This window comes from Xiphias gladius, chromosome 12, assembly GCF_016859285.1.
Source record: "Xiphias gladius isolate SHS-SW01 ecotype Sanya breed wild chromosome 12, ASM1685928v1, whole genome shotgun sequence".
Classification (NCBI taxonomy): Eukaryota; Metazoa; Chordata; class Actinopteri; order Istiophoriformes; family Xiphiidae; genus Xiphias; species Xiphias gladius.
Window position 1 is genome coordinate 8,764,559 of NC_053411.1, and position 26,403 is coordinate 8,790,961.

General features: G+C 39.5%; 1 protein-coding gene across 3 annotated transcripts in view; it reads left to right on the forward strand.

The window, feature by feature from the left end:
- The first annotated feature begins 3,057 nt into the window (after positions 1 to 3,057).
- The window catches only part of LOC120797462 (inactive ubiquitin carboxyl-terminal hydrolase 53-like), a 31,753-nt gene continuing 8,407 nt past the window's right edge, over positions 3,058 to 26,403 (forward strand). For 2 of the 3 annotated variants that reach the window (XM_040141148.1, XM_040141150.1), the window contains exons 1-13: positions 3,058 to 3,524; positions 10,495 to 11,177; positions 11,992 to 12,084; positions 12,284 to 12,418; positions 13,688 to 13,798; positions 14,829 to 14,911; positions 15,119 to 15,203; positions 15,462 to 15,608; positions 17,273 to 17,422; positions 20,098 to 20,242; positions 21,601 to 21,747; positions 23,122 to 23,268; positions 25,576 to 26,365. In XM_040141148.1, the coding sequence (XP_039997082.1) occupies positions 11,034 to 11,177; positions 11,992 to 12,084; positions 12,284 to 12,418; positions 13,688 to 13,798; positions 14,829 to 14,911; positions 15,119 to 15,203; positions 15,462 to 15,608; positions 17,273 to 17,422; positions 20,098 to 20,242; positions 21,601 to 21,747; positions 23,122 to 23,268; positions 25,576 to 26,365 (2,177 nt within the window). In that variant the 5' untranslated portion in view covers positions 3,058 to 3,524; positions 10,495 to 11,033. Of the gene's footprint in view, positions 3,525 to 3,604; positions 3,660 to 10,494; positions 11,178 to 11,991; positions 12,085 to 12,283; positions 12,419 to 13,687; positions 13,799 to 14,828; positions 14,912 to 15,118; positions 15,204 to 15,461; positions 15,609 to 17,272; positions 17,423 to 20,097; positions 20,243 to 21,600; positions 21,748 to 23,121; positions 23,269 to 25,575; positions 26,366 to 26,403 lie in introns of those variants that run through there. The other variant, XM_040141149.1, reaches the window with a different exon arrangement.

The window sequence follows — 26,403 nt, forward strand, 5'->3', positions numbered from 1 at the left end:
GGATGAGACCAGCAGTAGAAGAAGCTGTAGCTTTATTGTAGAAAAAGCTTAAAGAATTGATTCTTTGTGATTAATCATATTCATTTCATTTAAAATTTCCAGCCTTTTGCTGTTTTATTTTCCATTTGACTTGGTCTTAAAGGGGCCACACTGAAAGCACAGACTTTAGTTGTATGGTTTTGGAACTTTCCCTTTGTGTTTCAGGGATATAAAGTACTGTAAGTATGGATTGAAAAAGCCAGACAACATTGCTAAAAATATCCCACTTCAAATGGCACGGTACATTTAGGGGGAAATGGAATTTAGTTGCCCAGTGACCCAATCAAGCTCATCCCTGAATCTATCCACCAGACAAAAAAGGCACTGGCAACCTGGTGGCTGTGTAGTGAGAGAAAAGGCAAAAATAAATCACCTCTGATGTGTCACATTAAAATTAAAGTTTATTCCTCAAAACTGATATGTACTAGTGTTGTTGTTGCTGGTGGAGGTGAAACTGCAAAAAGGGCAACAAAGGCAAAGAGAAGACACAAGCATGTCATTTGAGCTGTGTTCATCCACTGTGTTCAGCAGATTTCTTGCTGTTCATTGGGGCTTTCTCAAGGTGAGAAGTCAGGGCAATGGCACCAGCTCTCAGTGGGACATTTACTATGTGCACTGTCTCCTTGCAGAGCTGTCAAAGACTCACTAATTAATCTTAGATTAAAATATCCTACACCACGGAGTCAAACTCGCGTACGATCAGTGGTTTGCTGGGCGACAGATTTTAAGAGCAAGAATAATCTAATTTGCCAATACGAGCAAAGAAGGGAACACTTGGGACAAGTAGGCATACCGAGGGTTAAAAAATGGATAAACCATGTCCAAAAAACCCAATGAGCCACTATCCTGCAGAAGACATTCAAAGTGCATGCCGGCCGGGCAATGGTGTGTCAGTGCAGTGATTCAGTCATTTTTAGAATTTTGGCTCAGGGTGGGGCAGCAGTGCTGACAGGGCACAAACGGTCAGACTCAGTGGCTGGATTGCAAAATGTACACGGAGATCAGAAAAGAAAACTCAAGATTTGCGGAACTTGTTGAAGACCCGATCTGCCTGAGCTGTCTGATCCATAAATGACAGGGAGTGTAAGATATTCAGTGCATGCTCTTCAATGCAAGGAGGCCTACAGCCAGTGTGGGAATGTCCATCAACATAATGTATAACTTCTGTGTGTGAGCTCAGATACTTATTTTGTTAATCCTGTTTAAAAATGTACAAAAAAAAAAAAAAAAGAAAGGAAAAGAAAAGAAAAAATCTTATCAACCCTCCATATCGCCTACAGGTTTTTTGGGGGGTTATTTTATTTCCCACAGTAAATGTGTGTTCAGTATAGAGTTACAAGGTAAGCTACATACTTGTACGCCAGGATCACGAAAGCTCATATCACTCAAAATTATTACCTGTTACACATTACAACACTCAAACTTTTTTGTATTTTAAGAGGAAGCATTATGTGTCTCTTGAGGAAATGTGTGCGGAGGGAAACGGCATTGTCTCTATATTGGGCCCTTTCAAATACTTCCTGGGGAAAGGCTGGAGCACGCTGATACATTGTGACCCCTCACCGCACACTCGATCACTGCAAACCATTTCCTCCACCTTACTGAGTGACCGTGGTGATTATTTTGAAAGCAGAGGATTTTTCCTTACACACAGAGCTTGTTGAATATATGGCCTGTTTACAATAATTGGCGCGCTCGATTTTACAACTGATTATTGGCCTTATCTTATTAAGGATCTACATTGAATTTAACAGTTTCATAGAAGGTGGCACAAAAGCTCTAGCAAACTGAATTTCCTCCTCCTGCAGTATTTTGTCTAAATTTGGCAGACACTGCTAATTAACTGGTCAAATGGTTCTTAAAAAGCCTGTGTGGAATTTGGAAAAAATGTCACCCAAAAGGGGCTTCTGAATTTGAGAATTACAAAGAGAGAGAAAGCTAAGAAAATCAGTAAGAGAGCCGATTACAAATATTATACAATACAGATTCCTTCCCCCATAGCAATGGAACAAAAAAGTAACAGTGTCCAAGAACATGCATGCTTGCATGTGCAATCAGTCGTGTTGGCTACATCAAAGTTGTGTTTAGACTAAAGCTGGACCCCCACAATATACAGCAGGCCGTATTTCTTATTTATGATCAGGATAACCCAGAGTTATGGCACAAGTTAAAATGTTATCACCTAGAGATGTAAAATCAATGAATGGGGTCATCAAAAATATAGTTTATTGCCCCATAATTATATAACCTATATATCATGCCTTCCAAACGACTTATTTTAATTCATGTAATTGTTCCAAATAAAAATGTGGGCAGCTTGAGCCATGAAACATGATAGGGCTATTACGCTCAGTATGCTCTTGCTTGAAAAAAAAAAAAAAGGGAAAGAAAAGCTTTAATTGTACACCCCTTTCATTTGCTTTCATTATATAACAGGATCAGGCAGATGGTGTTTGGGTAACAAGAGCCTTACATCACTTTCCTCCGCTCTCAGTTGTTTGGTATCATCTGTCTTAAAATCACCACCACATTGCCGGGCTATCACCATGCAGGCAAACGTTTAGCACCTCCGAAAGAACGCCCCGTCGCTGCCCACCCCGCTAAGACGCGGGGTATTTTTTTTTTTTTTTTTTTTGCCGGTCTCGCTGGCTTAACGGCACCGTTCTGTGTCCCTGGTTGCGGACAGCGCAAAAAAAAAAAAACAAAAAAACAACGGCAACGGCAAAAAGCTGCTACCGGCACCCGAAAAGCATCTTGAGCGACTCTCCCGCTTTTGGAAAGACACGCTACTTCTGAAAACACATTTTGAAGTGTGTGCGTCGTGCGGCTTCGCGGCGGGAGGACGGTAAAGTAACACTGCGCGGCGTAAGGGGACGCAAACTGCAAAACCCCGTGCACCACAAAAACAACACTGCCAGTGGAGTTGGCGCTCTGCAATTACTGGAGTGTGTGCGCGCGCGCGCGCGTGGGCGTGCGTGTGTATGTGTGCCCGCGCGCTACCGCCCGCGCCCGTGTGTGTGCGCCGTGGCAGTGGTGTACAGTAGCACAGCAGACTGCAGTAAATACAGTGTTGAAGAGGCGGGGTTTGACATCTCGGCTCTGAAAACATCTCTAATCCAGTATTTCAGGTGCCCAAGTCGACCGAACGACCATTGCCCGGCGCCGCAGGAACCGCACGCCTCTACGAACCGGGATTATAGGGCAAGTGGACAGAGACGGCCGCCGTGTCCGAAGTGGAATTTCCGAGAGAGGAAGAGATCGCGCAAAAAAGTCCGAGAGATTAAAGTTACAACGGCGTGAAGACAACACTTTGTTTTCTGGTCGGTGCTTTAGTTTCCAGCGTCTCTCCCTTGAGGTGCATTTTAACCAGCGGCTCCTACGACTTCTCAGTTCCTCCCCTCGAAACTCACGCAGAACACTCCCAACTCCAGGTCTGTCCGCACTGGGGGGATAGTCCCGGACCTCGGGTTATCCTTCTCTCCGGGGTGAGTGTTTTTTTTTTTTTTTTTTATTTGAGCGTGGCACAAGTAGTTCCTCAAACTTTCTTAGCTTATGTCTGCGCGGCAGTACGTGGGGCGGAAATGTAGCTTTACCTGGAGCACAGGTAAATCGGAAACCAGGTAGGCCCTAGCGTTAGCTGCTTCTAGTCGCTCATGTAGCGTTGGTTGGCATACTTGGAAAGTTACAGAATGTGGTTTTGGAAATGTGTAAAACACAAGGAGAGTCGGTGTATCATTTTGACAGTTTATTTTGTCTTAGTTATTGTTGTTATTTTCTTTTGAAAGTCGTCCGTAGTCGCATTGTCGTTGACTGCTAGCCGTTTTTCTCGCTATGTCGGTTTATCATGAAATAAAGAAATTTGTAGCTAGCTTAACGAAATTGAGGCTTAAAGTGACTACTCCTCGCGTATTGATTCTTTATTTTCACACAATATCTCCGCAGTCTGTTGGGATATATATTTACTGGCACATAAATAGGCTTTTCAGGTACTTTTCTGTTATGTGAAAATATCAGCTTTCCCCTCTCTCATAGTTATTTGCCACCTCAAGTTAAACAACCGCAGACTAAGCTAACTGCCAAGTCTCCTGTTACGTTTTGGTGTGAACTAAGAGGCTTTTTTAAATTATTATTATTATACTTTTTATATTTGATAAAAAACATTCTTAAGTTTATAGGAGCTCGTTCAAAACTCGTCGGTAGAGCCCCATCCAGTGCGCCCAGTGCGTTTCTCCCACTTTAATTCATTCCAGTGATAAGACCCCTGAGCAGCAGAACTCAGTCCCATAAGCGCAGTGATGATGAAGCAGTGAGATCATCTGCCCTATAAACATCATGCACACTCATCTCTCATATTCATGGTTGTGGAACATTTCCTCTAGGACCAGGCTGGTGAAGTAAATATGGAGGCATGCTGAAGAACCAGTTTTGACAAGAGCCCTTCTGTCACCTTGTTTTGCAAGCATGTCAGCAGGAGTACTTGGAATAAGTTTACTTTTATTAAATAGTTTTTGCTTATTGTACTATTTGTGGATCCTCTCTTGATAAAGCGTTTCCCTGTTTGCTAGATTATGGTATTTGAGTGTGTTTAAAAGACCTGGTTCCGGGATTTGCAACTTTACATTTTGCTTTAAGTGGAATGAATTCACTTATATATTAAGTTTAAAAAATGAAAAAGAGGAAACAAGGTTTACAATCATCATCATCACACTTGATATTTGTTGGCAAGCTCCTGTCAAGTGGGTGGACATTAAGGAAGCTATCTTGAGAGTGGAGAGGAGGATGTTATATTTTAGTCAGATTCCATTTGGTACGGGATCCTGGAACAGATGCTTTTGTTCTCACTTTTCCTCTGTTGGAAGGAGTAAAGTAAGGAATATCTGGTGACTCAGTGTGGTGTAGGTAAACTGTTCAGTTTCACAGAGTTGAATGCGGTGTTCGTGTGCTGGAAAGCGGCAAGCCTTTGAGCAGGAAGCCCACACAGAAAACGACCAGCGCATTGATGCCTAAAGGCTTGAACCACGTCTGCAGTCCGTAGGGAATTTTACAGTGAAGTTTCAGTGTTATTTCAGGGTTGTTGCATGCAAGGTCACGTTTTATTACTCTCCTACATGCGGTGGCTGCATATTTTAAGGCTCCAATATATTTTCAGACTTTTGTGTGTTACTGAAAATTAAAACATGGTGTCGACAGTGGGGAGGAAATGTTTGTTCTGGTGTCAGACACTTTGTTCACCACTATATTAAAAAAACACATATAAAGTGGAATTACAAATCTGAGTGGGAGACTGTCAGCTGTGATACTTCTTTATAAAAAATATGACTTCCCACATCTAACATATGAGTCAGACTTCTAAGAAGTTCGCATCACTGCACCCGAAATAGAGTTGTTTTTTTTTTTTAACCCAAGGCTATCGAGACATGAGAAAAATCAGTAATTGTCCCTTTCTTAAATGTCAGTGTGTCCCAGAGATTAGTTCTCAATTCATTGGTGGGTAACTTGGCACTTAAGTAAAATTTAGACAGGTGCACCTTTAACAGAAGTAGTGCAGCCTTTGAAACTGCAGTTTTCGATCAACAAACACAATACAATCTGTTACGTATTCAGCATTGGTTTTTTATTCAAGTCATTCATTAGGATACTTTTTGCTTTTTCCCAAACTTTAGCATAATATCACCCCAGGTAATTTTCAGATGTAGCTAATGGATCACAAGTCATCTGATAAAGAAATATTTGCTCATAGAATTTATTTTATATAAAAGTTAGTATCTCAAAACATTAGTGTTTCTTTGTTACTCTAGCAACAGTCTATTTTAATTTTAAATACCATCTAATTCTGTTTTGAGGCAGCAATTCAAGTTCATGTGTGTTTTTATACAAACAAACTGTTGGTTAATTAAGTGTAGGTATGAAAGAGATGAAAATAGATTTAATTTTTTCCATTTACAATTGTCATAGGACACCAAGACAGTATGACTCAATATAGCCCTGAGTTTCTTGGTTTTGTCTAAAGGTAAAATTGTATAAAAGTTTCTTGTTCAATGTAAGATGATCCGTAATACAACAGATTTTACTGAAAATGATCAATACTTTCCTAATTGTTGGGTTTCTATTTTCACAACTTAGAGACACTGAATTAGCATGACCCAATTTCCCACAGATTGATTCATCAGTTGCTCTTGGCATCACCATGTAATGGAGATCAATCGAGTCATTCTTAATGAGGCTATCCATCAACAGATCACTAATAGATAAATTATAGCATGCCATCATACTCCCCATGCCTTCTCACCAAACATGTCTACATCTTACTTACTCCATAAGCTTGTCAGAGCTGCTAGTGCAAAACACACAACACAAACACGCTCTGATTGGCCGATTGCTCTGAGGTGCTAGCCTTAGCATTTTCCAAGGGAAAAAGTCAATCTTGGACTTTGCTTGACAAGTCTGAGCAGGCCTTTGTTTACAAAGGAAGACTGGACTTCCTGTACTGCTGCTCCAGACACAAAAAGAAAAATTACTTCTTTTGTTTGGCTTCCGTAATGCAGTGCGAGTGATGTAGGTTTTGTTTCATATGTCTGTATGTATGTGTGTTTGTGTCCTTATGTATAATGTGGGTGTATATGTGTGTATATATATGTGTGTTTGTGTGTGTGTGTGTGTGTGTGTGTGTGTGTATCCCCTTTGGTATTAGAATTTGATATTTGCCCTTTTTTTCTGTTATTTCTAGTGGTGCCTTTTCTGCTTAAGTGGGATGCTTAGGTTATTACTTTTTAGCTCTGAATATTACTTGTAATATTACCTAAGTAATTTCCCCACAGTGATCAATGCTTTCATCTTATCTTGTAGCAAATACACTGCTCTTGATCTGCCAGTATGTGATTGAACCCAGCTTTTTTCATGTGCATGAATTCATAGCTAATTTGAAAAACCCAGGGTCAACTGAGCCATTTGTTAGCCAAGATCACCAATGTTAGGTGAGTATCTTATCGACATTAGGTTGTATTGATTACCTGTTTTCATGAAAAAAAACTTTAATATGGAAAAACTTGTAAAGATCAACCTGAAGAAAGTAAAATCAGCTTGAAGAAAATGGTGTCATTCACGACTACAACTTGAAACGGAAGGGTGTCAACAGCCGTCTTGGCTTACATTAGGCAATGACATAAGCCTGGCTCCTGGACAATATTGTGAAAAGCCAGTTGAGTCATTTTCTCCACCTAGGTTAATAAACAACGAAGCGTGTATTTCATATGGCTGCATTCAATTGAAATTCATTATGATGGATCTGTTTTCAATTAAATTTTCAAGTATTTTTATTACAATATCATAAAACATGAGTATATGAAACACTGTAAGAACGTTCATGTTGGCATAGCCACCTTTGCAATGTGCTTAATTCTTTCCAACTCATCACTCTTTCTTCTGTACCCCTGTTCACAGGTTAGGTATAGTATGTGCCACTGTGACCTCTCTGGATTCCAACTTAGCAAGTCCATGTCTAAAAATGTGCTTAGTGTTCTGCTGTGCAAATACTATATGGCGAGGCTGAAATAGTTGCTGAGTTCTCCTCAGCAATGGCCTCATTATATCAAAAAGAAAATGAAGTGACAGTGAAAGTAATTTTATTGATAAGTAGGGACAAACATGTTTAAAGGAAACCTGGTATTTTTCCCTGTGTGGAAAGATGATGCTCTTTGCCTTTAAGCCACAGAGCATCACCCTTTAAAATCATGTCATTGAATTGTGGTCAGCAAGTCACAATTTCACACAGACTAAAAGATAGTTTAGCATAAGTGAGGTCGTCAGTTTTCTTAAGTGGACCACCATAATGCAACAAAAGTTCTTGGACCAGAAATTTGTATACATTTTTAAACATTTACTCTCGCTGTTGTCAGCAATGTCACAATGTAAAACATACACTTGCTTCAATATCCATGCCATCAAAGTGAAGTTGAACAATGTGGAAATGAGGATGCGTGGTATTGTTTGTTCTTTCCCAGACATGTTGGGTGTTATTGTGTTATCTTTAATAACAATAATAAATACCCTTTGTTGTAGGAATCAATTAATTATAACATAGATCAGTGATTGGTTTGACCTGGACTGACTGGGGTGCCACAGTGATTGTTGACACCCTGCAATTATAAAAATAAAGATGATAATAAAATTTTTATTAGAATGTAAGAATGATGTATTCAGGCTTCCGCACTTGTAACTGGTTTCTCTTATCAAAGAAATTGAGTGAGTAATATTGTTTTTTCCATTTCATCACATGCTAACAAATTAGATGTTCACATATGTGCTTGGAGATAGCTTGTAATGAGACTTACGTATAGTATCAACATGTCAGGGCGTGTGATGTAAAGGTGGGCTGTATAGATGGAGTACACACTTTTCCACTTTCCCCTCCACCCCTGAAACTAATCCGAACACAGCAGCTCTTGAGCAACTCTGAGCTTAAGTGATTGCTTTGGAATGCTGCTGTTATGGAGGGCGGCTTGCAAAGTAAAGGGGCAGAGATGTTAGCATGTTATGTTAAATCATGAATGCTACATGTAAATACTAAACTTAAGGTTGCACCCTTAACCTGGTGTAAAATGACATTGTGCCAACAACATCGTCAATTGAGGATTCCTGAAAACCAGGATGGCAATGTTGTCCAACTAGTTATGGCTGAAACTTTGTGTGGTTCTGGAGACTGTTGCAAGAGGAAAGTTTCATTGTTTGTACAAAGTAGGACAGTTTTTTTTCTTTTTTGGTTCTCACTCTGAATAACAAAATGTTTTTTAGGTGAGAGGACTAAAGAAGGATAACTGACCAAGTATCACACAGGGAACTATTGCTCATTGTTGTTTCTTTGTACTTTTTGGTGCTGGGAATACATCTGCTTTGCCACAACTTCAGTTTTCTATAAAGTCACACAAAAAGGTGTTATCATTTAGAATGACATAAAAGAATATCCTCTGAAAATCAGAAACATATGAAAACTTACTGACTGTGACTATATGTACCTCTTGGGGCATTCACTAATATAATAACCTAGACACAGCTTTCACTGCCTCAGTTAGCACAAGCATATTCATCCATTAAACCTCTTAAAGTAGTCTGCGTTCAGCGCTGATTTCATATGTACACAGTGCACATTCAATGCAAATTTTGTTGGTGTTACTCACTATGTTGTTAAAGCAGCATGGACTGCAAATTTCATAAATTGAACTGCACCTTCAGTGGTTTGTTATGTCTTCTCCTGCTCATCTCATGTTAAAAAAATAGATCAGGCTGGTATTTTGTAGATTAAAGAATGGCAATGCTAGGCAAACCGACTAAATGGGACACAAAAGAAACTTGAAGTATTTTTACACGGAAATTTTGAAATCTCACTCCATGACCAACACCTTCAGATAGGGATTTCAACCCAAATAACAACTCCACACTAAAATCTACATAAAATCATCTCAACACATGAAAACACAGCAGTGTAGATGCGACGCTAGACATAAAATATCAGATATTTTCTAGTTACAATTTCTCAAATATGAGAATTTGCTGTTTTTTTCTGTTTCATATTACTGAATATATGTTTATTTTCTAACTGTTGATGAGGCAAAATAAGCAATTTTACGAACATCAGTTTAGGCTCTGGTGAGTTGTTACAGCTTTTTGTTATTGTGTTTGATATATTAAAGATTATGAATTGATAAATGTAATTAACCAATAATTAGGGGTTGTAGCACTATGGGTAGCGAAATCAATATTTATAACTGGCATAGAAGGTGGTCTGCAATTACCAATACTGAGAGCTGGGGAAGTCTGTTGTCATTGAGATCTTTACAGCAGGCAATGATGGTGTTTATTTCCTCTGAGCACCAGTGATTGGAACTGAATAAAGTCAAGCTGCACTTAATAGATTTTCACTGTCGTTTGAGTGGTGCTGCTGTGTGTTGTATTTTTTATTTATTTATTTATTTATTTTTTACCCTTTGTATTAATGATGTACAATTATACTTGAGCCCCATAATAGTTTATGCAGATCCTGCTCTAATTCAACATGATCTCTTTTCAGTTTTAAATATATATAGACTGTTATTGCCTATATTGTTTAGGAAATTGAAAGAAATTTGCCTGAATTATAATGTGCTTAAGTTAGGGCCAACAGTTTGACACGCCTCCAGTGCAAAGGGTGTTTGTAAAAGTTAATGTATAAGCTTTTGTTGACTTGTCTAAATAGTCCAGTTTGACATCTAACCTAGAATATGGCATAGAAAGGTAGCTGTAGTCTCAGATGTACAGTACATTTTTGTTATTATAAAATCAATTCATCATTCTTGTAACAAAATGTTGTCAAATGAGTGCAAAGAGTAATTAAACACACTAGAAAATAGTAAATACTTAAAAAAAAAAGCAGTAACCGATAATAAAATCTCAATTAATCTAATTTCTCTTTCTCTAACACAGGACAGCTGTATTTGCGGTCCAGCCTGGATAAAACTGTACTATGGATGACCTACTAAAGGGACCATTGACCGAAGCTGAATATCTTTAATAGCATCAGGACCATGTGGCAAAATTTGCTTACAGGGGTCCACCAGTCCTTCTGAAGCTCTTGTGAAGCTTTGTGCAGAACCATCAACACTACAGGATGACTGAGGCGTGTTCCTCTGTGGTCAAAACGCATCTCATCAGAATTATTAGACCACTGATCATCAAAGGCTTTACAAAACGAAGACTTGGATTGTAATTTTTTTGTGGAGACTAACTTTTTTTTGCATTGGAAAGACTTATAAATTGCAGATAAAGTAAAGAAGCCTTCTACATGAGCTGCAGAAATGGACTAGAAGCCCATGTGTAGCAGGACAGCTGCTGCAGCTCGTGGAATAACGTAGCCCCAGACTGTTGGGGACAAACTCCTTCAGGGGCCAAGGGATCTGATCCCAGCCCCAACCCGCTTTGCCATCTGACCATCCCAACTATCTGAAGGCAGACCCTGCTATCCAATGGCATGGGTCAAGTTCTTCAGGAAGCCGGGGGGCAATCTAGGGAAATCGTACCAGCCGGGGAGCATGCTGTCTCTGGCCCCCACCAAAGGACTGCTGAATGAGCCAGGCCAGAACAGCTGCTTCCTCAACAGTGCTGTGCAGGTAAGTCTGTCCTGTTGCTTGTCTGTTGATAGTATCAGCTTGTGTTAAAGTTGAATCAAATCTTTGACAAAATTTAATAAAAAATAATTAATTATTTAAAGCTGAACAAAAGTAGTGATTATTGCATATAATATTACATTGAATAGTATTAAATTCTAAGGTGCTTCTAACTTCTTTTACTGCTTGTATAACTTTATTTATTCACTTGTTGCTCCTTTCCTGTAGGAGCTGTACATGTTCCACCCTCCAAAATATGACATCATTTATTTGAAAGCCTAGTCACTGTCTAAATTTGTCAGAGCTTCCCAGCAATTTATTAATGTACTTGAAGGTTGCTTTTGACTAGTGGGACACTGGCTGGCGAGTCCTTATTGCAGTCAGTCACACAGTGAGGTCACACTTGGAGACTGTGACTCAACGGGTGAGACAACTGATGAGCTGGTTGAAGATGATCATTGCCTCCGGCTTTGTTTCTGTGATGGAGTTGTTCCTCTCGCCCACTCCTCATCCTTGTGGCGTTGTAGACGTTGCCCTAATACCCAGATGCCATACATAACAAAAGACCCAAGGACATTACATTTTCTTATGTAAAGAAATGCCTCCCCTCAAAAAAAAGGGTACTCATCCATAACATTATCTTTGAAGGGCAACTGGTTTAAAAAGATAAACCTTGGAGTTTCTCATCTCTATTTGTTGTCGATGCCTTGTTTGCTTTATTGTTTGAGTCTGTAAGAAATGCTCCAATACACAGGTAAGGGATCAGCTTTTTTAGTGTAAAAATTCCTGATGACCTCCTCATCTTTCCCCTGTGTAGGTACTATGGCAGCTGGATATCTTCAGACGCAGCTTGAGGCAGCTACCTGGACACTTCTGTTTAGGAGAGTCGTGCATCTTTTGTGCGTTAAAGGTAGGGTGTAGTCAATATATTTAGTAGGAGTCGGTACTGGGAAATAACTGTGTAGTTCCTGTTTGTTTTATGGATGTGGCTTATTGTTAGGTCACATATTCAGACTGTATTTAGCAGTGAGGGTGACACGAATGCTTTTAATAAACAAACAAAATATCCCATAGTCCATGTGCAAACAAGTTCTTGCTCTCTTCTTCAGGGCATTTTCTCCCAGTTCCAGCACAGTCGGGAACGAGCCCTGCCCTCTGACAACCTGCGTCACGCCTTGGCAGAGACCTTTAAGGACGAGCAGCGCTTCCAGCTGGGCTTCATGGATGATGCCGCAGAGTGCTTTGTAAGTTCCTGTGGCAACCCCGAGTGTCCTGAGGGAGGGAGACGAGTGTCTGGAGAGGGATGTGTGTATGTTTGTGTGTTACTCTGCCACACAGTTTGGGTAATGCACTGCAACAAACTGTTTGGCGAGGTCACTGAAAGAGCTTCTGTCCCTCCCTTCTCCTCCCATCATCCCCTGCCACATTGCCGCTAAATATCATCATGACAGGTTATATAAGCGCCAGAGTTGTGTTTGAACCTCTCAGTTTTGTACGTTTTTATATGATGTCACATCATGTCTGTGCTTTTTGAAAGTTGATTTCATGCATCTTTCATCATTTTTACACATCAGTTCCAGTTTTTCAGTTCTTTTTTGGCACAGCTAAGCATTGTTTAGCCAGAACTTATTTTTATTTATCTGCAGTGTAATTTTTTTGTTACTGTTGTATTTTTATTCCAACCAACAAATGTAAAAGAGATTCTCTAACACTTTTATCCTTCATTTTTTAACCATGTTTTCCTTTGTCCATCAGGCTTAATTAGTTTCGTTTCTTCTCATGATGTTGATAACTTCAGCTTAATGACGGTGTACACTGACAGTACAGATGTATCCTATTTTATCCCACAATCATTGTTTATCCACTTAGGAAGTCCAATTACACAGCAATGGATAAACAAGAGAGACAATCTAATGACTCTGGAACAGAAGTGGAAAGGACAGTAGTAAATGTGGACACTGGGTAACAAGTGTGAGCATTAAGTCTCTTTGATTCTCAAATAAGAAATTACCCACAAAGCTACCACATAATGAAGTTAAATGCAGGTTCTTTCTCTCTGCACAATCCCCTCAAACAAAAACTCAACATACCAAAGTTGATATCTTTTATAGACGATGTTAATTCTTAATCCCACACAGATCTTTGCCCTTGAGCATTCACCATGTAATGCACTGGCAGCAGCAAGCTGATGTAGAATTTATGTGAGGAGTTAGCCAGTGTCAGATTAACAGGCTGTGAAGTTGTGCCTATAACCTTTCGCAGGCCTACCTTGCAGCCTTAATATTTTTTAAAACTCACAAGCACTCCATTGAAACAGGAGGGGCCTGAAATGGAGTATAGCTGACTCTTTAAATGTGTTCCTTCTGATTACAGGTTTACAACATGCAATTTTGCTCTTGGAAATAACTGTATTTTAGTAAAAAACTCCAAAAAATACTTTAAAGAGGTTACATTACATCAACAGAGTTGAAATTATTTGTCCCATGCCTGATAGATCTCCTGTTCCATCATAGGAGAACATACTAGAGAGGATCCACCTGCACATTGTGCCTGAGGAGACAGATGCCTGCACTTCAAAGTCTTGCATCACGCATCAGAAGTTTGCTATGTCACTTTATGAGCAGGTCAGTAGAGGGTTAGATGGCTTTAATCTAGATTATATTATTTATTTAGGGATTTTTTTTTTCTGCTGCACCAATCTGTGAAAAAGGAAAAAGTGGTGTTAAAAATGTGTTATTTAAAGCTGAAATATACGTTTGTGTGTGTGTGTGTGTATGTGTGTGTGTTTTAGTTCATACGGTGGGTTTTTATTTTTTATTTTATTTTTTTTAAATTTTATTTTATCGTATTTTTTTGCACAACCTCTACAGTAATATACAAGATGAACACACCAGCCAGTTTTAGGATTAAGCGGCATACACACACAAACACACACACACACACACACACACAACCTGGTACATGAATCACTGTCTGAGACAGTAGAAATCCAATTCGTCATGTTTTGATACTGGGTTGCCCCAGTAGGAGGGTGTTTCTGGTCAGATTCCACAGTGCTGCAGCAGCAGCAGCAGCAGTACAAGGTAAATCACAGATGGTGTACACATAAATTCCAGCACAATACAGACACCACCCTGCCCTGTGGCTGTGATGCCCACCACTGACTCTGTCCCTGTCCTAAACTAGTTCTATCTCTGAATCAAACAGATAATACGCCTTTGGACTAAATCCCTCAGGGGCACAGTCAGTGGATTTTGTTCCACCTCGACTTCAGGGGACCCAAATCCCGTAAATATTATCAAGGCCTAAATGAGGATTGCCGGTGTCAGAGGGAGATTGATTATTTCAGAAATTAAATTACATTCCCGATAATGTCAGTCATTTGAGTTGGTGACAATGTAAGGAAAGCAGCAAGAATGGCATGTCTTAATCCCTTTGCATCATTTATACAAATAAAGGAGTTTTTTTAATTTTTTAATTTTTTTAAGGAGGAAGAACATTTCTGATCCCATTATTTTGTAAAATGACATGCTGTCTTGATGATTAGTCCCTAGCAGTGGCTATGCATGCTGAAATCACACTGGTTTGACTTTTTTGTTACTTTTTCTTGTGTTCGTCAACCTCATGGTCTCCATCTCTCTCTCTCCTACGCAGTCTGTGTGCCGTAGCTGTGGGGCATCATCCGACCCACTGCCGTTTACTGAGCTGGTGCATTATGTCTCTACCACTGCGCTCTGGTAAGGCACAGGCAATATGAAACTTTCCATGCTTTCCTTTTGTCATCTGTGCTGCTCCACTCTGTTTTTGCTTTTCACATGTCTTTCTGCATATTTGTTACAAGGGCGTAATTTAACTTTATAGCTGACGTTTCACACACTACGTTTTTTTTTTTCTCTCCACATACCTTAATCTCTGTCTCTCACTCTGCGTCTCCTCTTCCTCAGTCAACAGACGCTTCAGCGCAGAGACGAGTCATTTGGTGATCTGTTACAAGCAGCAAGTACGATAGGGGACCTTCGTAACTGTCCAGTAAGTTTTCAAAGTGCACCTGTTTGCTGCAAAAGCCCTTCATCAGAAATTTGGCTACCATATTGTCCATTAAAAGTTTGTTACATTTTATGAGCAATTTTAAGGCAGTCTTCAGGGACTCCCCTTAATCGTGAATGTTTTATTTTTGATATTCATTGTTACTGACTAGCCAGTTTCTTAGTCTACATGGTTTCTGGCTGAAGTTCCTTTTGGGTAACACCATAGTTTTTACTCTGTGTCTTTGTTTTTCTTTTCCAGAGCAACTGTGGTCAAAGGATTAAGATCAGACGGGTCCTCATGAACTCCCCAGAAATAGTTACCATAGGCTTTGTCTGGGACTCTGACCAGTCAGACCTCACTGAGGATGTTATCCGCTCGCTAGGACCTCATCTGAGTCTCTCTGCGGTGACTATAATTTAATCAGCAATTTATATGCACTTTCCATTTTATAGTTGAGTTTTGTTTTTAACTTTTTGATTCCCTTTTATATTTTGTCACCTGTAGTGTAGAATTCCAATGTGAACATTTTTCAGAGTTACAGGATCTTTTTACAAAAAGAAAATGTCAAAGATCCTTGTTTTCTTTTTTTTTTTTTTTTTTTTTTCAAATGGTCAGATTAAAAAATTCAAGGTTTTTAAAAATAGTAGTATTTCAAGCCAAAATTTACATACAGTCGGAACAATTTATTGAACTTTTCAGATGAGGTAATTAATTATTTAAACAATATCAAATAACTCTCTCCAGGTTTAGCTTAGTCTGCCTGTATCTTCTTGGAATGAGTCCATTCACACAGCTGCCTTTGAGTTTTTTGCTGTTTTAAGATCAGTTTATTTTGGTGCAATATAACATATGTGGGTAATAATGTTCGGATTTATTGTACTGTATGTTGGGGCCATTGCATAAGCAGTCAACGCCCAATGCCCAGTTGGCCCGCGCCACTGATCAAAAAGCCCCTGCTGGCCTTGGTCAGCTTGTCAAAAAGCCCCTCCTCTCATCTCAGTGTGTGTATACCTTTCTGAGGGAACATGTGGGCTGAATAGATGTCAATGAGATAGGGGTAAAAAACGTGTTTAAGACTGCTTTAGTTTTACCATCTATATTCACACATTATTGATCATAAGTATGCACAAATGTAGGCATGTGGCGTCCTTTTCTGTCCATAAAATCCTATATTCCTATGCATGTATATGGTTAGGTTAGTTGTCTGTAGCGTTCACAGTGGCACATGACTTACTAAATATTCTTCAGTAGCCTGTTCACATCAGTCCACTGTGTTTGGTGGATGAGCTTCACAAGCAAAAAAAATCAATCAGTGTAGTTCACATCAGGGCATGCTCATAAGCTCCACACATTACATAACTTCTTTATTGAAGTATTCAAACCGTTTATTTGACAGCTCCCTCTTGTGTGTTCCCAAAGCATACCATCAGAAGAATTTGTGTGATCCCTCTAGCCTCCCACTAGTTTTCCACAAAGGCCTTGATTCATTAGGGAGGGTTTCATGTGACTTTATTGGGTGTTAATGGGAGCCCTCCACCCCCAATCATTTGCTCTGAAATCTATTGTTTGAGAGAGTGAAAGGGAGAGACAGAACTGGCTGTGCGGGACGCATGGGAGGGAGAAACAAGTGACTGTTTCACTAACACTTTATCCATATGTCTGCTAAATGCTGCAGCCTTTCACTTTAATTTTTTGGTTCATTCTTTTTTTCTTGCTGATATTTTAACATTGTTCATGAAAGAAAGAAAATTAGAAAACTATATTGTATATTCGTATTTAGGCCATCAATAAAAATACTGTGGACCATGCTAGTTGTAGTCTAGATATCAAGTGCTGCTATGACAGTGCCCATTTAAACCTACCCTTATTTGTACGGATTGTCAGTTCATTCCCTCAGACCTAATCTATTAACAGATGGAGTAACTGATTCCCCAAGTTATCAACATCTCTCACTTGCCTGCCCACTTACTGTAGTGTTAATACCGGTGACTAATTGGTGTATATATTTAAATTTGTGTGTGTGTTTTGTTTTTGTGTGTGTGTGTGTGTGTGTGTGTGTGTGGACACAGCTCTTCTACAGGGTAACAGATGAACATGCCAAAAAGGGAGAGCTGCTGCTCGTGGGGATGATCTGCTATTCCAGCCGCCACTACTGTGCCTTTGCCTTCCACACCAAGTCCTCCAAATGGGTCTTCTTTGATGATGCAACAGTTAAAGAGGTGAGAAAATGTACACTAGTGGTGAAATCACTGGTCAGTTAAATCAGTTTATAGACAGAAAAAATAAATCAACCGCTGTTATGGTGATCAATTAATTGTTTAAGTTACTTATTAAGGAAAATGGCAAACATTTAATTGTTTCACCTTCCTTAAATATGGGGATTTGCTGCTTTCCTTTGTTTTTTATGATTGTAAATTGAACATGTTTGATTTTTGGCCCATGGGTCATCTTGTGCGTTTGGAAATTGTTATGGCCTTTTTATACTGTTTTGTGTGATTTTATAGACTTGACAAATTGCGAAGTTAATTGTAAAAATAATTTGTAATTCCTAAACAGCATCACAATTACTATGATCGCATAAAGCTATTCCAACACACCTAAAAAGCTCTATGTTAATGTTTTTTTTAACTGGAGTCTAAGGATCCAGTAAATTAAAGAGCACAGTGAACTATCAGTGTTTATCTGATTTGTTATGTTGCATCTTGTAACAAAAAAAAAATGAACTTTTGGTATAAGGTTTCCAGAGGATTTTTTTCTTTTTGTTTTTAATTTTCAGTTTGGGCAACAGGTTATTAATGTACAGAGGAACCACAATTTACAACTTGGAAAAATCTCACTTCATAAAAATGTGCTATTATGATTTAATAAAACACGGTTTGTTTTACAAGGGGCAGCAAAGAGTAGTGATGTTCAGTCTCTTATCTCCATCACCAAGTCTCTTTATCACCCAATAAGGGCCACATTGATTGCCCCTCATTAGCCTTGGGGTCGATGAGCCTTTATGGCACTGAATAGTCAGCTAACCCCCCAACCCCCACTCCCATTTCTACTGCTATTCCCCTACTCTGTCATCACAAAGTACTGCAGGAGTGAAGTGTAGCTTAATCAGTAAAGATCTTACAGATTCCTTCACTGTTTAAAGTTGAAGGGTCACTGAGAATGCTGAGTTGCAAAGTGTAGTTTTTTTTTTTTTTTTTTTTTTTTGTATGTGTGTGTACAGTATATAGTTTTTGAATCCTTTCATCCAATCTTATCATTTTTCATAACACTGGATTTATTTCTGTGGCGTGCACGTGAGCATATCTCTCGTCTTACATTCTGACAATTTTCTTGGAGATTGTGGTGCAGCAGCTGGCTGGCTCTGTGTCAATCCATCAGCAGCTTGTGCTGTGTGTGCAGCCCCCCAGCCCCGACCGAAATGGAGGAGCTACAGCACTCAGCGCCTGCCAAGTCCATACCTGGATCGAAACTTGCCAGCATTTCTGTGATTCCCCAAGTCCCAGCCGCTAAATGACTACTGTAGTGTAACCCAATCACTGCATTTCTGGTGCATAAAAATTCTTTAATACGAGTGACAATAACAACAAAAGAGTTTTTCTTTTTTACAATTGTGGTTTACTGTAATTGTACCTATACCATGGCTACTGAGAATTCTTGATTCTGAGTGCCTGGCCATTGTTTATTTTTTTCTTTTAATCGACAGTATAACTGTACACCTCTGACACAGATATCATAGGTATTTGCCCTTCTACATTAATGCATTGTGTTAAATGAAAGATAATGACAGCAACAGCAAGGCTTCAGCAGTTTAGTTAAATAACTTTAAGGTTCTGTCATAGCTGTACATTTAGTCTGTCAGTAAAAGGTTCAGGTGCAAAGATCAGTACATCCTCATTTGCCCTTATCACAGCGTTAAGTTGAGATCTTACGGTACGTGCGAGGAGAAGCAGGACTAATAAGCACTAAGTTTATTTTATTTTTTTAACAGTGATTTACATTAAGAAAACTAAACATACACTGGAGGTTGTGCTAGCATACTACAATCCATTTGCTATTTGTTATTCGTCTCTGCAGCACTCCCTCTTATCTTTCCTTTGTTTTGCTTTGCATGGGTTGTTCTTTACCCCATCTTTCTATCCCCCCCCCGGTCATTTGCTTAATTAAGGAGCACACAAGCATCTGTTAGCCAGCAGCCTGCCTTTGTGGCGCCTTTGCGGCGAGACACGCACCTTACACAGCTTAGCTAATGTGATTTTGCGATTTGACCTCAGTATGTTATATTGGCCTACAAATTAGACTATGCACAATAAAGGTGAGGTTTTGTTTTAAAGTTGCCAGTGAATTTTATAAAAGCTGTCAGATAATTTTCTGTTTGATTAAGATTGACTTTGGTTGTGACCCTCTGATGATGTTAGTAGACTTGGGTATTAGTGGAAATTGTTCATTTTACTGTAAGTTAAATGCTTTGTATCAGATCACAGTTATACAACAAAACTTTTTTGATATTTCTTTGTTAAATCAAAACAGATCGAGTCACAACAAAGCAAATTCTCCTCTTATGTTTACAATCTGTCTGCTTTTCTAAATTGAATTGGACCGTGGTTGCTTGATTTGCAAAATGCACACATCCATGATATGCTGGAATATGTAAGGAGCCATTTGGAAAATTCACTATTCTAAACTCTCTTTATTATCTTCAAATAGATTGATCCCCAAGAAAGTATGTAGATGAGAGATTATTTTAACACAAAAGAATAGTGTAAATCTTTTTTTTTCTTTTGTTCATTTCACTGTGTATTATCACACATAAAGGTGCAGAATTCCTTTTTCCATTTCTAATTTACTTAAATCTGTACATGTGCATTGATCAGCTTTTCTTTGTCTTTTGCTGTAGATTGGCTCCAGGTGGAAAGATGTAGTCAGCAAATGTATCAAAGGTCATTTCCAGCCTCTCCTCCTCTTTTACTCCAACCCTGATGGGAGTGCTATCACCGCAGATGATGCCTCAAAACAAAACAGCAGCCAGTCCCAAGTGCAAGGTATGATGTGTCCCATCAGGGCTTTTTCAGAATCAGACTCGGTTCTGTATTTGTTCACATTAACAATTTTAACAGTGACAACTTTTAACGCAATGAGGACCCTAGTAAGGATTAGCTCAGAGGTCATCACGATGGCATTTAAAAATCCTCAAAATTATTATCAACTGTGCCACTGCAGAAATTCTATTGGCCAAATAGCTATAATGAATAGCTATACTATATCAAGTTAAATGGGGTGTTGATTTAGTGTCCTTTTCTGGAAATGACAACGTCAAATTCCTTTGAGATGCATTTATCTTGGTTATCAGTGCTGTTGAGCTTTGTGTTTTTCCTTGCATTCACGAACCATAATCCCATCCCAAGTGACCTATTTGAGGATAATGCCATATCATAAAACACCCATTAATATAAAGGTGTGCAGCCACTCTTTTTTTAGTCTTTATAGTTGTAAGAATGGTGCAGGATGTGGAGTGAATAAAAGAAAAACTGCGAAGAAAGTTTCGGCACTACAAAGTTGTTGAATGCAACAGCAGAGTTTAGTCAAAAGTTTTTGGTGTTTAAAACCAAAACGGCCTGCCTTGTAATACAAATTAAGAATCAGAATATTGAGTTCAATGTTCGGACGGTGAGTTATTGTGATTTTCCTCTATATACCCAACCGGAGTTAAGTGTTAGATGAAGAACAAATGTAATCTTATGTGTAGATGGAAATTTTAATAAAGACATGATGTTTTTATTTAAAGTAAAGAAAAAGTAAAGTAAAGCTGGTGGTTTATTTAAGCAGAGCTTTCACTCCCTTAGCAAAAGTATAATTAACTAAAAATAAAAATTCACTTAATCTACAAGTGATTTTAAATGGAAATACAATTCAGAGAAACAACGGCAAACAAAAAACAGCTCTTTTGTAGGACGTGTAAAATCCCAGATCATATTAGTTGCCTTTGCAGGCAGTAATGAAAATTTGTTGATGACAACAGCTGAACATCTCTGCTGGTTGGATTATATATCCCTGGATTTGTTTGGTTGGGGAGGTTTTTATCCCTTTTAAAGATCCTCTTCCAGCTCTCCATGCTGGCCGTGCCCCAGGTCCAAGCTGTGTCAGCCACTCACTGCCCATCAGAGCTGACAGCGTGCCGGACCAAACTAGATGATCCTCCAAAAACCAAGAAGAACATTGTCTTGATTTTGTAATTTATATTCTGTTTCTGAGTTTCAGGTGTAGTCTTTGTATTTGTTTATATCAGTGAACTTAAATAATAAGGTCTGCTCTTTCTTTCTTTGTTGAAAAAAGAAAAACCAGCATTAATGGACTTAGCTTGAAAATTTAAAATCTGTGTTTCCTTTTTTCTCCATTGCAGGCTTTGAGTCTCCAGTGTCAGCCCCTAACAAACTGGACCTCACCAGGGAGAATCTGAACACTCTGCTGGGCCAAGGCTCGTTCAAACAGAAGACCCCTTCAACTTTCAGCAGGGGCAGCGCACAGACCAGCGGAGGACGGGGACCAGGTAGGGGAGAAAATGTTGAAGCGATAAAGGTGGGAGAGAGATTCATAACCTGAGATGTGGAGGAACACACCTCAAAAGGTTCCATTTTAACGTGTCATCTATCAAGTGTTGGGGGACTGGAGAAAATCTGGAAATGTTGCTACAGATATTTTTACTTGTTTTCCCCAGCAGATTAAAGTTTTTTCTTTTTTTTTTTTCTTTTTTTTAAGAAAATTATTCATACATTACAAACAAGTATCAGTCTAAACAAAACTATGGTTTATACATACAATATGTGCTTGTGGAAATGGAGTGCCTCGCAGTAAAGAAAAACAGAGAGATGAGTCACATTGTCTGGTGGTGGTAGTTTTTAGCCTTGAAGGATAGCTTCATTTCTAAATATTTTTGTCCACAGAGAGTAGTGGCAAGCAAAGATCTGGCATAGCAACCAGAGGAAGAGATAATTAAATATCTTCGCTGTAAAACTAAATCTGGCTATGTTAGTAATACAGAAGGGATTAAAGTACCCCGTTGAAGAGAGAGGTCACAAAGAGCTGCCAATTCTCCACATTCAAGAGATTTGTCAAGATAATTAAATGGCCTTACTGAAAAGCCAGTGAAACAAAACGGGTGAAATTGCATCTTCTATGATATGTATCCACATTCCATTGTTATTATTTGGCTGCGTAAAGCTGTGAAGGTCCTTGAGATCTGTGTCATTGTTTCCCCTTCACTTTAAAACTTGTTGGTTAAGCTACAGCATAGGGAGGGAACGTTGCAGTCAGTACAATAAAACCGAGGCACCGAAGTCAAATTGTTACATGGTTAATCATGTTGTGAACTGTTACACATTCTGTTTTGCTGGTGCTGAGGAGAATATGGAGTTATAAAAACATAGTCCGAAAAAAAACCTGTTCTATTCACAGTGATTGGTGTTGAAATCTGAGACAGCTAACAAAACCACAGTATGATCATGTTTTCTTGTGCCATGACTAATCATTGCATTTCAAAGTGAATATCTGCCAGAGACAGAGAAGAGAAGTCACTGCATGGCCATGTTTCCACGCTTTTGCCCCCCCATGTAACACAAAATGTACCGTATAGATCAGCACAACAATGTGTTTTAAAGTTGGCCTCTGTCTATACACTCAGCATCTGTTCAGTGCCTTGGGGATGTTGGGGACCAAGAGGTGACAAGAAGTGACAAGGAAAAGGATGTGGTGACAATAGATAGATCTATATGTGCACTAAGATAAAAATACTTTAAATGGTTTCTGTAGTGGTGGAAATCCCCACCTGATTCAGCAGAAGTTGCATTAATTGCATCCTGGCTACATACTCTTTTTTCCTCATTTGGCAATACCTGACACCTAATACCTTTTTTGCTTTTTGTAGTGAAAATTGGCACCAGTGATCCCAAGAGTTGCCTCAGGGAAATTTCTCGAGAAGTTGCTCAGAGAGCAGGAGAGGTGAGGGGGATGCATCCATCCAGAAGAGAGCCTGATAGGAACGGTCAACGGAGGCCAGAGTCACGTTACAGAGGTAGGTTGCAGATATACTGTATAGTATGTAGATCTATCGAAGTAGACTGCACATGCAGTTCAACACATACACATGAGAATTTCCAGGCTTTATGATACAAAAGGCTAGCCCTCCACTTCCATAGCCCTTATGCAACCCTCAGTTCGGGAGCAATGTGTCAGAAAGGGGATTAAGTGCTGACGTCTGTTGAAGTCTGCCTTGATCCCACTCTCTCATATTCAGAGGCCTTTGGTTCTCCTCTCTGTGGTCTACACGAAGATGTACAACACACACACACACACACACACACACAAGCAAGTCTAACCAAATGGTGATAAATGCTGTACAGTTTATTCAGAGGGTGAATTTAACTCCAAAAATCAATATTTGTGCCACCATTTTTCTTATATTTGCACCACCTTGTTCTTCACAAATTGAGTTTGTGGGTGAGTTCTAATCAGTAGGCTGATTGGTCAGCTCCTCTAATACTCCTTTAGTACATCAGTACTTTCAATTAAGTATCAGTGAGGGGATTATGGAACACAGTTGTAACACACTCTCAAATCACGTCAACAGCAGTAGCCTGTGTTAGCAACAAGCTCGTGTCCCATTATGATTTAATGTAGTAGACTATGGCGGGGTAGTGTCATTGCTTTAATGAATGGCGAGGAATGTAGTGACACTACAGGTAAGGTAAACTACCATTGCGTGGAACATGCCCAGGCTAGCACTTTGCTAAAAGTCTTCTGTAGAAAAAAAGCCTTCAAGAGTTCAAGAAAAGCTTAAATAACTTCATATTGGACTGTGGGTTAACCCTACCCTGGGGAATTTCTAAATTATCTCTGACTGTATTGATTCAGAGATGCTACCATTCTTCCAAAATGATCCACAGCCTTTGTACAGTTGACAACATTGAGCTGGCAGCAGAAACTCTTTAAAAAATGCTTGTATCATATATACAAGCAAAAACATAGCAATGTTTGAAGTGGTTTAACTCTGGCACAAGGTCAGCAAAATCCAAGGCAATAGTGACTCCATCTTGTGGGCTTTTTTCCAAGGGCTGACAGTTTAGTGATGTACTAAATTCACTTTTTTGTTTTCACCTGAAAACATGTTACCACAGATTGCTTTTCCTCGTGATTTAGATTATGACTCTAGTACAAAGGACACAACCTTTGACTGAAGCACTGTCAGCTATAGATTTTAACAGTGCATTTGACAGATGAACCCTGCATGTTACATCCAGGCTGGCACAATACAAGTTTTGCTTCCATGTTGGAAAAACAACTTTTTCACCTTTTTCCACTCTGACACAATTCTTTTTCACTTAGTATTGGAATCTTCAACCTTTTTTCCCCATCTTTTCGAAATTAATTTTAATTACATTATGAAGATAATTAAGTGCTGTTCAGATATCTCTATGCTGGAGTGTGTTGAAAATAAGGGATTATGAGAACATCTATAGCTGCATTAGTGAAGCAGTTTGCAGGAAGGATGTCTGGCAGTGTATTTTGAGAGTGGCTATTATGGCTTAAATTGTCCTCGGAATAGCAAACACACATCTGTGCCACACAATCATGTTCACTTCTCCGTTTGTGAAACACACCCATGTATGCATATACACATAAAAAGATACAACACCAAACTGAAACCTTTTTAACATCTCTACACAAGCTGGCTACCATATGAGCACATATATAAGAACAGAAGAAAATCAACTCCTTTTGGTTGCAATTTACACCTTCCTGACATCTGCAGACATAAATGTCTGTTACCCTGTTGTCGCCATGACACTCCCCCACTTTCTGCCCAACCTGCTGTGTTCTTTGTGTCCTTGTGTCGAGGTGTTAGTGAAAGTCAATTTTTGGTCTTGGCAACACTATTCATGACACTGTCTTTTGGTGCAGTAGAAAAATATAAGAATCAGATAAAATGGAGTGAAAAATCAGCTTTAGTTTGGTTTAGTTTGTAGAAAAATGTTTTTTTTCTCAAAAGCCATCTGAATTGGTTTTGTATTGCTAAATGACTTTATTATAAGTTGACAAATTTGATGCATTAATTTTTGTAGAATTGATTGGAACCTTGGCTTTTTGGAGTTGAAAACATTTGATTAGTATAACTGGTTATTTACTGTCTTGTTGGATTTGTTGGTTGGAAGATTAAAAGGGTGTTTTAATTGAAAATGTTTACATTATTCAATTATTATCAGTAGGGGAAAAAAGGATAAAGTAGGGGAATTAGTGACTTAAAGTATCTTTTCAGAATATACATTTTCATTTGAGTTCTCATAGTTCAACCCCTCATGAAACTTATTCTACTTATACTCAGATTCAGGTCAGGACAGGACCTACTCCCGCTCCGCCTCCCCTCCAGAGAATGGCTTCAAACAGCACCTGGAGGCTCGACTGTACAGCAGCCAAGGAAAAGGTCCCACTCGGACTGAGCGAACAACCCACTTTGGCGGGCGTTCCTCCCATGAACCCTCTCGCTCTCACTCCAGAGTCCAAGTGCTACCCAGTGTGCCCAGTGCAAGCAGTGGCCATCGTAGCCAGAGACTAGACCAGCTCTCCAACGGATATGATACTGACAGCAGCCAAGACTCCCGAGAGCGTCCTGGAAATGGAGGGAACAGTCGCAGCAGGACTAGCCGCCCGTGGAAGCCCATGCGGGAGGCGCTAAATGTGGACAGTGTTTTAAGTGGCATTGGTGATGGTAATTCGTCAAGTCAAGAGCGACGGCAGCATAGTCCCCGGAGAAAACCCAGCAGTCAGTCGCCCTCCCGTGACAGAGAGCGAGACAGAGATTTTACCTGGGGAGGCCGGGAAGAGCGTAAACCCAAGAGCCTGATGACCATCTATGAGGATGAGCAGAGGCATGAAACTGGTGGCAGCCGAAGCTCGCTGGACTCAGATGGCCGGGGAGGCTATAGTGACAAGGACAGGTCAAAGGGCTCAGCAACTCTGAAAGTGCGGAGTGAGAACTGGAAGATCCAGCGAACTGAGTCTGGATATGAAAGTAGTGACAGACTAAGCAATGGCTCAGCAAATCTTGACTCACCTGTGGTAGAGAACCTTTCTTCCAAGGACCTGCGACCAATACCTGAGCTGCATCTGACAAGGTAGATGGAGTGTTAGATCTAAGGTTGTTTTTTTTTTT